General features: G+C 38.4%; 1 protein-coding gene across 1 annotated transcript in view; it reads right to left on the reverse strand.

Annotated features, from left to right (window-relative positions):
- Positions 1 to 6: 6 nt before the first annotated feature.
- LOC107563382 (uncharacterized) overlaps positions 7 to 16867 on the reverse strand; it is a 49467-nt gene continuing 32606 nt past the window's right edge. The window contains exons 2-8 of the mRNA XM_016248241.1: positions 6984 to 8537; positions 4888 to 5047; positions 3819 to 3906; positions 2362 to 2521; positions 2198 to 2277; positions 1722 to 1813; positions 7 to 1637 (exon numbers count right to left, since the gene is read on the reverse strand). Coding sequence (XP_016103727.1) covers positions 1454 to 1637; positions 1722 to 1813; positions 2198 to 2277; positions 2362 to 2521; positions 3819 to 3906; positions 4888 to 5047; positions 6984 to 8517 — 2298 coding nt within the window. The 5' untranslated portion in view covers positions 8518 to 8537 and the 3' untranslated portion in view covers positions 7 to 1453. The remainder of the gene's footprint in view (positions 1638 to 1721; positions 1814 to 2197; positions 2278 to 2361; positions 2522 to 3818; positions 3907 to 4887; positions 5048 to 6983; positions 8538 to 16867) is intronic.

Here is a 16867-nt window from a genome sequence, read left to right on the forward strand (position 1 = left end):
TATGCTATGCAAAGAGATTATAACAACCGAATGACAAAAATCATATCGCATCTTCATCACAATGACAAAATTACTTCTGACTGATTCATATTCACTCAGATCTCAATACCATGAAAGGAATGGATTCAAGAATACCTTAAAGCATATCTGAACACAAAAAAAGTTGTTAACCTAAGACAAATTGTCTTGATGTAAAAAAACAACAACAAAAATAAAAAAACAAACAAACAGGTCTCCTAATCTTATCGGAGTTTCACCTTTTTTGAGACCCTGTGAGTACAATATTACTCTTTAACTCTATCTTATGCAAAAAAAAAAAAAAAAGTCCAAAACAGGGAAGTGTGAAGGTCAGCATTTGAGGAAAAACAAAACCAAACCCCCCCCCCCCCCCTGCTATATTTCTTCACATAGCAGACTGTTAACTATATAAAGGCACAAACAGACCATATAAAACAGCTTTCTCATATCATAATTAGCGATCTTGTAACAAAACTACCATGTAGGACGAGAAGCACACGTTGAAAGCACGCCTGTGTGTGCGAGAAAGTTTGTCCATTCACATTTGTAACTGACATTTAGCGAGTTCTTTCGTATCTCTTTATACACGTACAACAAATACACAGTATTTTCCTGCATTGGAGATCAGCAGCAGGTGACATTTTGAACTGAGTCAGACTGCTGACTCTGTGAATGATAAGTTTTAGTGCAAACTAATGGAGTCGCGAAGGTGGATGATTAGGAGCGGCGTGATAACCTTTGGTTTGCTGGGAAGGCAGAAAACGGGGGAACCTCGGTGTTGGATATAAGGCAAGTCATGATGGGCGACGGGAGGACGAAAGCTCATTACTCATTGGTCGATCAACAGAATGTTAAGTTAACCAAATGCATTCTTGGATATTTGGTCCGCCACGATATGTCTATGGTCCCCCACACCCTGTTACGATTACTGAATGAATGATTGGCCATTGCGCTGTGGATCAAACTGATTGGTGCCTCCTAAAAGACGGAGCTTGTGTTCAATTAATCTAAAAATAAATATTTTTAGCCTTCAATCTACAGATTAGGGTGCGTTTACTTCCAAAGAGAGAGCATTAGAACTCTATTCCATAATTCAAGGTCATTCTTAATGTACCTGCATTAATTTCTTCGTCTTTTTACACTCGTTCAGCAAATATAAAGATAACTGCAAAAATAAATACTCAAATTCATGGCGTGAAAAATCACATTTTGGCGATCGGTACCTTTGAACTCAAGGTAGTTGTGCTCAGAATGCCGTTCTACAAAGTCACAAGGGATAACTTTTTTCAGAAGTGCTACGCCGAGAGCATTTATCCTAAAAGGAAAACAGAAAATAACAACAACTCCCTAAAGACTTGTGGCCATCCAGTTGATAGGGCTTTGATTGTGTCACAACGTTTTGGATTCTGGTTTCATTGTATGGCTCCATTCAGACCTACTGCAGGTTTTTCAGCAGACGGCCGAAGCGGAAGTCGTAAACGTGGCGGCAGACGAACACCAAATCGGGGTCGATGTCGTTGGGCACGCAACGATGAGCTGGAATTACATAGCTGGAAGGAGGGACCAGGGAGCTACGTCTGGGAAAGCCCTCCTCACGACACTTCACCAAGGCACAAAATCTGAAACATTCAAAATCGCATTTGATTTATACAAAGGACATGAAATTTGACACTTGCAATGAGCTGATAAATACAATCACTCACCTACAGTACTGTGCTAATGTCAACACATAGCACTTATCCTCGATACATGCCACACTGTTTTCATCCTGATGCCGAGACGCGAAAATCTCATTCTGGAAAAATTCACACACCATCAATATTTTATATTCAACTTAAGAGAATATCCATGCTGTAAATGTATAAAATAAATATTGCAACAAATACACTGAGAAAAAAAATGCAGTCTTTTGAAACTTAGAATTACATCACATATTGATGTTGGAAGATGCAGGAATGTTAAATGTCCATTTATGAATTATAGTATAGATACAGTGTTCATAACGTGTTTGAGAGTGCTGGGAGTTATTTGTTGTGTCCCTATTTCAGTGGTTTAGTGAACACAGGAAACTTGTGCTGCCTACTTCCTCTATGAAACTCATAATCAAAGGAAGTCAAATGTTGACATTGCTAGTCCCCAGAGGACCACATTGCTGTGCCACAAACAATTCTAGACTCACCTCACAGTGCATGCTGGGATTGCGACCCCCCTGAGTGTGTTCTGGGCGGTAGTACCAAAACAAGCTCATCATCAGCTCCCCTGAAAGTAGGAACAGAGTATTATGAGGTCTTCTGTGGCTTTCATTGATGTGTTAGAGAAAACATAGTTTAGAAAAAGGTTTACCTGACTCGGGGTCTTCCCAGAAGGCAGAGACTTTGGCCACGTAAGGCAAGGACTTCTTCCTGGGACCTGAGCGCAGTAGCACTGTCTCTCTGACCCTGATAACCTCTCCATCTCTCTGCACTCCTTCATAGCACCTGCGTAGGGATGTGGAGTCCTCACCCTTAAATGAAAGGAAAAATACAGAGCTACACACTGCATTCTATCTTATTATACACTTTTGGATCATGTCAGATATTTGAAAAACTACATTTTAAAACCTCCAAGTAGGGCTCAATGTGAAACCAGCCTGATTAATTAAAGCTTTTCTTAAAATAGCTTAATCACGTAGTCTGTGGGTTGCCTAAATGACTAGTCTCAAAATGCATATCAAAAAGTATTTTAACTTGACACTTGATGTCTTACAAATGCAACATGTGGGCCAGAGGAGAGGCACTTTAAAGCAGATTAATTTAAAAATGCACACTTTAAATAAGCACAGCACGCTGTCAACATTATAATTATAGCACTGCCACTAAAATGATAAAAAATCATATTTGAATTGAGTGCAGAAAAATATCTACACTACCATTCAAAGTTGGGTGATAGATTTTTTTAAATGTTCTTGAAAAAAGTCTCTTATGCTTAACAAGGCTGCATTTATTTGAACAAAAATACAGTGAAAACAGTAATGCTGTGAAATATTATTACAATTTAAGATCATTTTTATTTGAATATAATCGTCATATATTCCTGTAATGTAATTGATCCCTGAAATGTAGTTTATTCCTGTGATGGAAAAGCTGAATTTTCAGCAGCCATTCCAGTCCTCCGTGTCACATGATCCTTCAGTAGTCATTCTAATATTCTGATTTGGTTGACACATACCATGATTACATAGAGTATTTCATGAAAATTACTTTTTATTTATTTCTCTATTTGACCAGGCTAGGACTAGTATCCAAATCCCTAAAGAGCAGCCCATAGACCTAGTAAAGTCATGAGTCAGCAGTGTGGTCGACTACACAGACTGCCTTCTGAATCCTAAAGTGTTGTGTATAAACATTTCATAAACTCTCAATTTAATACAGATGTTCTAGTTCATAAAAATGCTAAAATGGAGAAATAGAAAAAGCAGCATGGTGCAAACATTTTTAAAACGCAACCGCTCATTGTCTGAGGTTTGCCCACTGGCTATTTAAAACATGTTTAGAAATATTTGTTTGAAAGCACCTCACTGGAATTTAATAATAATAATAATAATAATAATGTCATTTCCAATGAATGCAATTCACTGTGTTTACTACTGACATTTCACAAGTGTTGTTCTAAGGAAAATGCCTGGGGCATCACTTAGTCATTTCTCAGGAATAAACGCAAACTAGTTCAATGAACCGCTGCTTTAAGTCTTGCTCTGGATCCCTAAATGTTTTTTTAAAGAAACTTCCAATATCCCAGGACAGGGCAACTAAAATACATACCACAATGAATACTTCCTTTTCTGTTGCCACACCAACAGGCAGCCAGCCGTTTGTTGCCCGGCGACGGCTGATCTTCGACTGTTTGGCACTATAAAAGCATGAAGTAGTCCATACAATATGTGTCATGCACTAAATTAGTCTTTATCATCTGTTGTTGTATGAAAAATGTTGTGAAAATTCTCCATTCGTGTTCAGCATATGCATTTGCCATGACATGACATGAGGGTGAGTAAATAATGACAGATCTTATTTCATCACTGGTTGCACTATAATTTAAACTCATCTAGAAATGAATACTTGTTACTTTTCATGTAGAGAATATATCTTTGGGCAAACTATTTCTTTATACTCCCTAAATGTAGGAGGCACTGTGGGAAATGCAACTGTGCAATTACAAGAAATTAAAAGTGCATAGTTGGGAACTGTCAAATTAGGATAAAAAACATTTCATTTCAAAACCATTTTAAGTTTTATAGTTCATAAACCGACCTTTAAAACATCAAAATGTACTCATCCTAAGGCCATCCAAGATGTAGATGAGTTTGTTTGGCATTACATCACTTGCTCACCAATAGACAGAGAATGGGTGACATGAGAATTTGGAACGGGTATGGAATGACATGAGGGTGAGTAATTAATGACAGAATTTAAATTTTTGGGTGAACTAACCCTTTAATGTCTTGTGCAATGAAAAACTGTGCAAGTACTGTAATGCAAAATTTCTCCAATTCTGTTTTTATAAAGAAGCAAACTCATCTACATCTTGGGTGGCCTGAGGGTGAGTACATTTTCATGTTTGAGTGAACTACTCCTTTAAAAAGTTTTCTAAATGAAATCATAAGTTTTCAATTTTTAAATTAAACTGCAAATCAGGTGAGGCTGCTGAGTTTCATTTTTCAGTCATCTAATGCGGTTCAGTCTATATATGAGGTCAAACCAGCACAGGGTTGGAGGTCAGAGAGGTCAGAGTGTCTTACCTGAAATCATTTCAATTATCTTTTTTTTAAATTACGGTGTTACTGCCCACTGTAACGAAGAAAGAAGAATGACTCTATAATCGCTGATTAACCTGTTGTTTGTTTTAACCTGAAGCAGGACGATCTCCTCAGGGACCTCTCGTGCAAAATCAGGCATGCAGGACAGATCTATCAGCGCTATCACGCTACCCATCCCCTGAGGTTTGACATCAATGAATAGCAAACGCAGACATTTTATTACAATCTGGAATCCTGAAAATCTAACAGAGGCAACAAATGTAAATTGAACACCAATTCTGAACAAATCAAACAGCCCTCAGACTAAGTGCACACAATGGCATTGTGGAGTGGTAATCACACTCTGTCTACACAAATAAAGGATAAAAATACTTAAGATAACCTTGTTCACAGGGTTTGGCCTCTGTGTATAGAGATCGCTTTTAAGGCATAATGCACTCATTGCAGCTTCAATCAAGCATGAAGCGTTATTGGAAGAAAACTTCTCCCTACAGTATATAGACAGCTTTAATCAATTTGCACTCTCCCTAAAACTCAGCTTTTAATGCATACAGTATTGAATTGTTCAGTATAGCAGATTGTGTATGTGAGAGTATCTTTTCAAGTATAAAGTATAAATTGCACAATCTGAACATTCATTTAATAACAAACCAAATATACCAGCTTTAAAGTAGTACAAAAAAATGCTTCTGTTTTGCTTGTTAGTCTTTTCACGGTAAAGTCATGCTGTACCTAAAGAGAAACCCGCAGAGAGTCAGATTACTGTCTCATTAACGGAGATTATGGCAAGTGAAAAATTACACTGTATAACTCAACCGTGTGGTTAAAAACCAACAAGGGAGCATGTCTGCAGAGGTCCCTGCCTGCACCGAGGTTCACAAGCGGCTGCGAGACCACAGCTGCCACCTCACAATGAACAGACAGTTCAAGTCTCCTGCCAACAAAAAATAACCAGCACCCTCCCCACCTGTGGCAATTACATTCGAACCAGCAGCGAACAGACTGCAGGGAACATGTAGCCACAATGACATGACTGAGGAAGGGAATTTCATTTCATTTGACTCCTATTCAAGACGATTTTTTTTTTCTTAAGTCCTTGATGCGTCTTCGATGGGGTTTGTCTTGACATCCCTTAAAGTCACTGTATTTGTTGTGTACACCTTTAGATCAATCACTTTAGAGACTGTGTGAGCTCATTCACAAAGACGTCTGCTGCTGAGACTGGGTAAAGGTTGAGGATACAAACATGGTGTAGAATGATGAATGTGGAAATCACTCCATCCACATCAGAAAAACATTTTCTCTACAACTCAATCATTCGTTATTTTACATACTGATGTCATTTTGAAAACAAGTCTACTCAATTTATTTAAGAATATATATGTTATTTTACTATTTGTATTTCATAATAATCACAATAAAGTTATGATAATTATTATTATTATTGTAGTCATATTGTATTAGTCAAAAACAGTGGGAATGTTCAATGTTTTTGATAAATTTTGTAAGTCCTTAATAAATAAAAGTATTGATTAAAGAAGTATTAATCTGACTGACTTTTGAACTTCAGCAAATATAAAAATTACTATTGCATTAATAATAATAATAATAAAATTAGATTGCATTAATTTACTGTATGCTTTTCAACAATGCTATATATTAAGCACAAAAAGTTACAACAACAATGTTACATTTACAAATAACTGCTTGTCCACAGTATTATAAAGTTGTTATAAATCTCTAAATTATAAAGCATAATAATGTTTTCTTTTTTCCTTACAGTTATTTCCAACCTAAATTTAGCCTTTAATATTACAACAAATATATTTTAGTTAACCTCATTGTGTTTCCTTTCTGTTGCACTCTGTCTGTTTAGTGCACATATGTGCATGCTTGCTTTAAGAAGTGCTTAAAGATTGATGGCATCTTGATAGCTTATTTTTTCCAATTGTATCAGATGTAGCCCTACTTAAATATAACATGTGACAACTTACCTACTACCACTCTCTCCTCTGTACTTCAATCATAATAACAAGAACAGAAATCAGAGTTAACAGCAAGCACTCTCTTTAAAGCTCAAAGGCTCGAACTTCCCTGTAAAGTTACAGTTATGGAGCTAATCTGATAAAGTAAGAGATAATTTAAACTTTCATTTCATTTTCCATCCTACCTGTTTCCATTTTGTGCATGCAGCTGGAGCATCCTGCGTTGTACGAGCAGCCCCTGCTAGTGATGGGTTGCGTGGGTCTGTAGGCATAGCTGCTGAGCCTGCAGGCCTCTCCATAACAGGTGCCCACAGAGTTACAGTACGCCGGATGAGGGATCCCCGTAGGATGGGACACCGAAGAGGGCAGCAGTTTGGGTCTCTGGACCCCGCTAGTGCACATTGTCAGCGGGGGTACGGACGAGGCCGCGTGGCTCCCTGGATTTGAGCTTACGGGAAGCGTCGGAGTCCCGTGATGAGCGATGTGGACGTAGTACCCAGGGTAACAGGGATAAGGATGGGCACCGATGGGCATTGCTGGATGCGTCAGGGTGTGAGGAGAAGGAATAAATCCCTTCAGAGAATGTTCATCAGTTTCCGGGAAGGTTTTCTGGCCGAGGAACAGGGCTAGTCTATGGCAGTACTCCACTGATCTCTCCTGGGAACAGCAGTAATATGATTTCACATCAGTCTCTGTTTTCTCTTCCTTCACAGGCTTGAGGGGATAGCCGAGCATGGATCTGCACTGATATCCAGGGCTAATAAAGCCATGGCTTCCTGTGCTCCCGTCCCACAATGCCTCAGTGTGGAGGGCTTGTTTCTCGCAGAGGCTGCAGCATTGCTGCGATACTTTTAACTTGGACTGACAGGTCAAGTTGTGCTGCGGTTTACGTGATTTCAACTGTAGCTGCTTCCCTCGCACTGCTCCGTCTGTTTTACCCCTGCGCTTCACTCCCGAGGATGTGCTGGTCAGCTTGAGCAGGGCGGCCGCATTTAAACCCGCCAGACGTTTGGGAGCAGGACTGTTTAAAGTCTGCAGATCAATAGCGTCAGACTCCGTCTTTGCTTTTTTGGGCTTTCGACATTGTTCGGTCTCTCCGGTGCAAGCGCGTTTCCGGTTGTCTTGACCTTTTCTGGAACAATCATTATATTTTGTTGTGTCTTTAGAGAGAGAAGTGTCTCCTTTTGTCTGTTGCTGCTTCCTTGAGGGTTTTGATTTCTGCTGGGAATCACTGTCCAACAGCAGACTGTTAACAGCTTCTGCGTTCAGAGAGGCCAGCCGCCTTTGGCGAGGTTCGAGGATGAATTCTGTGCATAAGGCAGATTTATCAGGTTTCGCTTTGCTTTTTGGTTCAGGCGCTGACCGGCAAGTCTTACAAGCTTTCTTGCGGCACTTGCATATTTTCGCCTTCCCCTGCATTTCCTTCACCTGGGCCTTCATGCCGTTCCTACACGTTTCGCTCTCGTCCAAGCGTGTCAGTACGACACAGCAGTTAAGCGCGCTTACTTCACCCAATCCATGTCGTCCCCTGAGAGGGTACAGCTTCCGGTCTCTCTCAGCGGCCTTTCCTTTTATCTCCTTACCTTTTCCTCTTTGGGTAGAACATCTTTTAGCCTTCTTTTCTGGCCAAGTTCTGTCCATAGTTGTCTGACAGCTCACCTGGTCTGCAGATTCACTCTTATATCCACATAAAGAGTTCCTCTGCCGTGCATGGGTCATAACACTTTGCCATGCAAAACCTATAAAGGAAATATAAAGCATTGTTAATTTGTAATTTCAAAGCTGTAACCACTGTGATTAAATATATAGTGTGTACAGAAGCCATCACAACTTTCATAACCTCGACTAATTAATATTAATGCGACCGGCTATGTGAACTAATGTTGAAAAATCAGCACAAATGTGGCCTTATGTGCCACCTTAATCAGGTTGCTGGTCTGGCAAGAATTTATAGAATTTTAATTGGACGGGGACAAACATGGTCACTAAACTGCGTAGGTGTAATAAATATAATTATTTAATGAGCATATGCTGTTTTGGTCTTTTGTAACAAAAATCTTTCAACTTGAATACATAAAATGCATGTGTGTAACATTTCTGAGATTTAACCCAAGTCATTCCTTTAACACATAGCATCATGGGCACAAGAACTGATTACATTCATCTCTAATAGACCTGGAAGACTGCCATAATTAGCCTATGTTCATTTTTTAAATGAATGATGATGTAATTGCTAAAACATATACAGAGAGACCATGAAACACAATATTATGGCACTGCCTGTTAGTATGATTGATGTGAAAGTACCACAATGTCTGAAACTTAGGTCAGCTATTTCTATTTACACTCTGACATTCTGCATAATTTAAAGGCAAAGTCCACCCAAAAAAATGAACATTCTGTCATTGGTCACCCTTGTGTTGTTTCAAAGTAAGTCATATCGCTTTATTTCTTCTAAAAACTAAAAAAAGGGAAACGTTTAATGTGCCCTTTTCCAAAAAAGTATGATGACTGAAATTCCCAATGTCTTTAAAACAACAAGACGCTGAGTAAATAATGACACAACTTTCATTTTTGGGAATTCCTTTAAGAGACAGTTGAACAGAGACACTTGATTGGTAAAAATAACAAGTCTGAGTGCCTCTAGTTTCTAAAGTGCCACTTAAATTGCTGTTCTCCAGATAAAACGTATTTGATTTGCAACATTTGTTTTTGTGGGACATTTAAGGTAGAATTCTTTTAAATTTGCAGATGAGAAATTAATGCAATTATTCAATGACATTAATGGTGACATTCTGGAGATTCAACATGTCCAACATGTTTCCCCAAGACCTATTGATTAAATGAAAGGCAAGCCAGGGGTCAAACACACACTGAGACATACGACAGTAATTGGGCTCCATATGAAACAACACTAACTGACACAAAACACTACCTGCTTTGACCTATTGACAAGTTCCTCTTCCTTTAAAAAGAACAGAAGTTCTTGAGGCTTTCCAGCTGACTCTGAAGTTTGACTTCGTAGCTATTATTATTCATCAAAGACATCAAATTTTTTTTTTTGATGCATCGCTGTAATTTCAAATATGATTTTGCGTTTTATTTTCTGTATTATTAGTATCACTGTGCTCCACTATGAAAGACAGAAAAGGTTTGAAATGCTACAGGCTTGCTTGGATTGTGTGAATAGATTCATTTATTCATGTGCTCGGTTATTAAGTTTGACAGCTGCTGTATTTGAATCTCCATCTGTCAAATAAAAGAGGTCATCATAACCATCAGTCAACCTCAGATGCACGCATGCAGCGCTCTCCTCTACAATGCACAGAGCAAGTTCAGCATCCGTGAAAGAAACACTTTTATGCACATTCCTAAAACCAAACAGTAAAATATGGACACAAAAAGGCATCTACCATAATTGACAACTGTAGCATTCTCTCATTTCAGCAACAATCCTCTTCAGCTGTTCTAATGCTCTCTATTTAAAATCATTCAGCCATGCCAGATAAAGAGAGGAATCATTATGTGGTTCAACTAACCACAAAAGTGACTATTTTAAAATATTTCACCAAATAGATTGACCCTTATACTAAAAGGAAAATAACCAAACATCAAATATTACAGTAGAGATCAATATTTATTATATTATTTATGATTAAAATGTGCATTCAAAAATACTAAATGTTGGATTTCCATTGGTTACCAATAAAGAAAAAAACCCTCTAAAATCTCTAATTTACCAAGGATCAACATTAACCCAGAAATAAAACTTTTCACAATCCCATAAAATAAAATTCTTTGTTGAAAGCCTACCCAGATAGCACACATACATCTGCAAGATGTCTGTTAAAGATCACTTGATCTGGAAAGCATCTGCTGTGTACAAACATCTAACAGACGTCTGTAAGATGTCCATTTTATATACATTCTAAATCATAAACATCTAATAGACATCTATTTGACATCTGATAGAAAAAGTCTTATAGACGTATTGCAGATGAGCAAACACTGTAAAAAAATATGTCTCCCAGATGTAAATGCAGACGTCAAATAGACGTCTCCGAGATGTGTGCGTGCTATCAGGGTATTATTTCTCTTCCATTGATTGTATAAAGACCATTACTGCAAATTAATTCTCTAGTGCAGTTCACAAATGTGAAAAGCTTTAAATAAACTTTCAAATTGCCACTAAAAACTAAATCAACAGTCTGTAATTCAGTGAATGTCACAAGTTATTGATCTGGAGGGATGTGGGGCTCATAAAATAATAGACTAACTGCTGGTCATGTCCAATTGAGTGAGACAACACAAACTCTCCAATGAAAGGTAGCTGGAGGATGAATTGTTGGCATGATATTGTGGAAAATTAGAGGTTGCCTCTCTAGTTTCAGGAAGGGTGAAAGGAAATGGACTGCTGCCCATAATTTACCACCATTCAGGGGTTTTTTTTCGAGATGAGGTCTCAGCCCATGACTTAAATGACCGGATAGCTATCTGGCGTTTCGGGCGTAAAACGAAAACGTTAGGGCAAATGCGTGCAGTCTGCGCTTTAATAGATGGGAATGCGGTTTAACGTGATACCTGGCGCTTAGAGACTAAAGAAGTTGCTTTTTCCTTCGCGCAATTTGGAATTTACCCCTCACTCACTGTACACAAATAGATGTTGTTCTTTTTTCCTCCTACACTGCAGATATGGAGAACGGGAAGGTGTGGACTGAAAAAAAGAAAGGAAGAAACGCATCTGAGTGAAATGAACAGCGCGATTAAAGTAATCCGGGATAAAGGCGGCAAGCGCGTGCTGGAGGTGTATGATGATGAGAAGCTTGCATGGCTCATAGGGCGTATCACACACACACACACTAAAAAAACAGCTCTGTTCGCCTCACATCCTATACGGTTTCTGCCACCGCGTACCCCCCAACAGCGAAACCGAACCAGCACGGTCAACTCAAGCCCGAGCAATTAATGTCAGCGTTGAAAATGACACTAAACGGCCAAACGTGAGAATCAAACGCCGAAGCGCAAAGCGCTCGGTCGGTCCCTGCCGAAATTTCCAACCTTCGCGATGGTATCCTAAGCACAACGAAAGAACAGTTTCGCAAGTCCAACTAAAAAGCGCCTCTCGAACCGAATTTATACAGCAATGATTGCGGATCATGTCTTGTTTCAGGCTATTTCCCCACCGAGAGCGAACGCGACACCGCGAGCGCTAGAGAAAAGCGCATAACCAAGATAAAACAGATTAGTAAATCCTTCATTTACCTCGTCATCCACTCACTCCGCTGTATTCCCGATCAAATAATCACGTTCCGCGAGCAACGAAGGCCCTGTTGTTGAGCTATTACAATAATATCGATGTTCAACAGTGAAATGAAACGAGGGGAGCACACACAGCTGACAAGACACGTTTAATCGGTGACCTACTTCCGAAGTAGCGTGCTGCTCGAGATCATATTCATGCGCTGCATTCGTGAAAGCCGCTGCTGCGCTGGGACGAGGTCTCGTTGGCATCACTCAGGTAGTTGAGTGATGAAAAATGCAAAAATGACAAGCATCGGATGAGGTTTAGATCTCACCGCTCCGTAAAACTCACTGTTGGCCAGTGCTTGATCGCATGCAGTGAGCAAGTGCCTTGGATCAACAGCTATTACATAATGGACTGCCTTGGACTATCAGATCATCAGCAATACTCAGAAACTAGATAATGAAATAATTGCCAAGGGATAAAAGTTTGCATGAGGTTATCAGAGTGGTCTAGGCATAAGATTTAGTTTAAAAAGACAAATTGCTCACATATAGTCATATTGAACTCCCAATCCTTTCAGGAACAAGCCCTACTTCCCTTATTCAAATCTAATTCAAACAACTGATTGTTTCTGTCTCATTACAGAATGCTTGTCAAGCTTAGGTCTTTTTCTCTTAATGTATTGCACATGTAAAAACATGTTCCTCAGGCCAATATGAACATTCATAAACAAATCACAATGAAAAAGAAGTGCAAGTCATCCTATTGTGGGGTTTAAACGCACTATTTCAACTGAATAATGATTTAGCGTCCCTATATATTACAGAGATATGTTCTTAAACTCTCACCCTCACTGATATTTGTTTGAGAATTTAATATGAATTTCATTTGCAAACTACATTATGAAGTCACATTTATATAGCTATGGATTTCAGTTTTTTCTTTAAAAAAAGTGTTGCTTACACTACTGAAAATATAGTTTGTTCAATGATTTTAAGGAAAACTCACACAATTTTTTTAGGTCTGTACAAGAAGACTAACACAAGTTTATTTAAACAAATAATGTTTTGTTATTGAACAAACTTTCCTGTGTGCAATATAGGAACAGTATAGCATGGTTATTACAGAGATATGTTCTTAAACTCTCACCCTCACTGATATTTGTTTGAGAATTTAATATGAATTTCATTTGCAAACTACATTATGAAGTCACATTTATATAGCTATGGATTTCAGTTTTTTCTTTAAAAAAAAGTGTTGCTTACACTACTGAAAATATAGTTTGTTCAATGATTTTAAGGAAAACTCACACAATTTTTTTAGGTCTGTACAAGAAGACTAACACAAGTTTATTTAAACAAATAATGTTTTGTTATTGAACAAACTTTCCTGTGTGCAATATAGGAACAGTATAGCATGGGATGAACAAGAAGAGACTAATCTCGGTCTTCATTAAATGAAACAACACATCATGTAGCCTTCCACATCTTAAAGGGGTCATATGATGCAATTTCAATTTTTCCTTTCTCTTTGGAGTGTTACAAGCTCTTGGTGAATAAAGAAGATCTGTAAAGTTGCAGACTAAAGTCTCAAATCCAAAGAGATATTCTTTATAAAAGTTAAGAGTTAACCACGACTACCTAAAACGGCTCGTTCTAACACGCCCCCACATGTCTACGTCACGATGTGGGAAGATTTGCATAACGCCGCCCAAATGTTCACGCAAAGAAAGAAGGCGTAACTTTTATTCTTGCTGTAGTATTGTTGTTACCGCCATGTCATGAAGACGCTCAGTGTTTTTGTCTCGTCGCTCCGGGACACAGCATCACAATATGGCAAGGGGCGTAACATTTCCGTCACACGCTTGAGGTATTCGGCCAATCACAACGCACTGAATAGCTGGCCAATCAGAGCAAACCTTGCTTTTCAGACCGATGAGCTTGGTAAAAATCGACATGTTTCAGAAAGGCGGGGCATAGAGGAGAAACAATAATGTGTGTACAGTATGTGGAAAATAATGTTTTTTTTAACCTTAAACCGCATAAACACAATTCATTACACCAAATACACAAAATAATGTTCTTTTTAGCAATGTCATATGACCCCTTTAAAGAGAAGCGCCACTCTTCAGCACAATGGTAACCACAAAACTCAAAAAATAAAATAAAAATGAAACTCTTCTAAATCTCCAACATAAACCAAAAGTCTGTAACAATGTACCTTGTTAACATGAAGGAATTTTATGTATTAATTCTTCACAGTTGTTTACCTTTTTTTTTTAAATTACGCACTGCATCACGTCAAGTTATACAGTGCCGCCCACTAATATTGGCATCCTTGGTAAAAATGAGCAAAGGTGGCTGTGAAAATAAATCTGCATCATTTTGATCTTTTTGATCTTTCATTCAAAAAATTCACAAAATTCTAAACTTTCATTGAAGTAAAACAATTGAAAGTGGGGGAAACTCACATTATGAAATAAATGTTTTTCTCCAATGAATGTTGGCTACCGTTATTGGCACTCCTAGAAATTCTTATGAGTAAAATATCTCTGAAGTATATTCCTATTCATATTTACATTTTTAGCACACCAGGGTGATTATGAACATGAAATTGTCCAGCCATGACTTCCTGTTCCACAGAATTATAAATATGAGGAACACAAAGGCCAAATTCCCGTAATCATCTATCACAAGGAGTAAAAACCAAAGAATATAGTTCTGATGTGCAGAACAAAATTGTTGAACTTCACAAAATAGAAAGTGGCTGTAAGAAATAGCTAAAGCATTGAAAATCCCCATTTCCACCATCAGGGCAATAATTAAGAAGTTCCAAACAACAAATCTGCCTGGAAGAGGACATGTGTCTATATCGTCCTAATGCACTGTGAGAGTTTGAGTGGCCAAAGACTCTCCAAGGATCACAGCTGGAGAATTGCAGAGATTAGTTGAATCTTGGGCTCAGAAAGCCAAAAAATCAAACAGCCCCTACATCACCACATGTTGTTCAAATGGGTTTTTAAAAAAAATACTATTCATCCAAAAACAAACTCCAGCCTATTCAGATGTCAGACACGACTGGAACTTGAAATGGGACTGGCTTCTATGATCAGTTGAAGCATAAAAAAATATTTTTTGGCAGCAAACCCACCAGATGGGTTTGGTGCAAACAGGGATTAAAAAGTATCCCATGTCCATGTTTAAATATACTGCTGGGTCTATAATGTGGGCCTGTTTTTCTGCCGGAGGTCCTGGACATCTTTTTTTAGATACATGGCATCATGGATTCTATCAAATAATACCAACAGATAAAAAAATCTATTCTAAACCTGACTGCCTCTGTTAGAAATCTTATAATTGACCATGTTTGGATCTTCCATCAGGACATTGTCCAAAACAAACATCAAAATCAACACAAAAATGGGTCACTGAGCACATAATTAAGTTCCCTGACCTGAACCCTGTAGAAAATGAGTGGGGTGAACTGAAGAGAAGAAGCACCAACATGGAGCTGGTATTCTGAAGGATCTGGAGAGATTCTGGATGAAGGAATGGTCTCTGCTCTCTTGTCAGGTGTTCTCCAAACTCATCAGGCATTATAGGAGAAAACTCTGAGCTGTAATCTTGGGAAAAGGACGTTGCAACAACTGGGTGCCAATAACCGTGGCTAACGTGAACTAGAGAAAAACATTAATTTCATAATGTGAGTTTCCCCCCACTTTCCATTGTTTTACTTCAATGAAAGGTTAGAATTTTGTAAATGTTTTGAATGAAAGATCAAAAGGATAAACAATGCAGATTTATTTTCACAGCCACCTTTGCTCATATTTACCAAGGGTGCCAATATTAGTGGGCAGCACTGTAGGGTTGAGGGAAATGTCTGTAACCTAAATGGAAAAAGTACTGGTCATTTTCTGCCAGAATGTTAACTATTTTTTCACTCATTTTTCTTACAGTGTATTTTTTTCTTATTTAAAGTCAGCCTTAAAGTCAGATGTTTTGTGCATAAATATCTTAAAACAATGTATAACAGGTGGATGCTGTTAAAAACTGCTAAAGAAATAGGCCTACTATTACATTGATGTTGGTGTACATTTGCTTTGTTTTCAAATTAAAAATTAGTGAGTCACTATAAGGAATAGAGGAAAATAGTTGAGTATAAAGACCACACTGTAAATCGATGTGAAGTATATCAAGTTTTACAGCTGCAGCATCTCTTCGTTAAAGGGGTCATCGGATGCCCATTTTCCACAAGTTGATATGATTCATTAGGGTCTTAATGAAAAGTCTGTAACATGGTTTGGCTAAAATTTCTTAATGGTAGTGTAAAACAACACCGTTTTACCGTCAAAAACAGCTCTGTTCATAGCAAGCTGTTTCCTTGCATGTCGCTTTAAATGTTAATGAGCTCTGCTGACCCTGGTCCTCTCTTTGAGCCACTCTCTGAGAGACTGTTTACTTTAGCTGCATTCATCGTGAAACTTGCTAATTAGCACATTATTAGGATAGGCGATTTGCAAAGATTCATTAAAAAACCTTATACTCTGGAGGTGAAGCTGGATCACGAATGATTCGCGCGAACAAAGATGCATTTAGGCAAATCTGGGGCGCATTCCCTTCAGAAACAAAAGTAATCCACTGTGTCTTCAGCGGCTCAGATGTCGGGAGTAAATGACGACTATGTTCATTATTATATCCAACAACAGAACACCTCAATCGCTTTGGAGACAATCTTGTCTGACTGATGACAGCAAACTCAGGGCGGGTCTAAGGTAAGACACCAGTCCAGTCTGTGCTGAAACGCTACTGTCAATCAAACTATCGT

This window comes from Sinocyclocheilus grahami, unplaced genomic scaffold (assembly GCF_001515645.1).
Source record: "Sinocyclocheilus grahami isolate Dianchi unplaced genomic scaffold, SAMN03320097.WGS_v1.1 scaffold871.1, whole genome shotgun sequence".
NCBI classification, from domain to species: domain Eukaryota; kingdom Metazoa; phylum Chordata; class Actinopteri; order Cypriniformes; family Cyprinidae; genus Sinocyclocheilus; species Sinocyclocheilus grahami.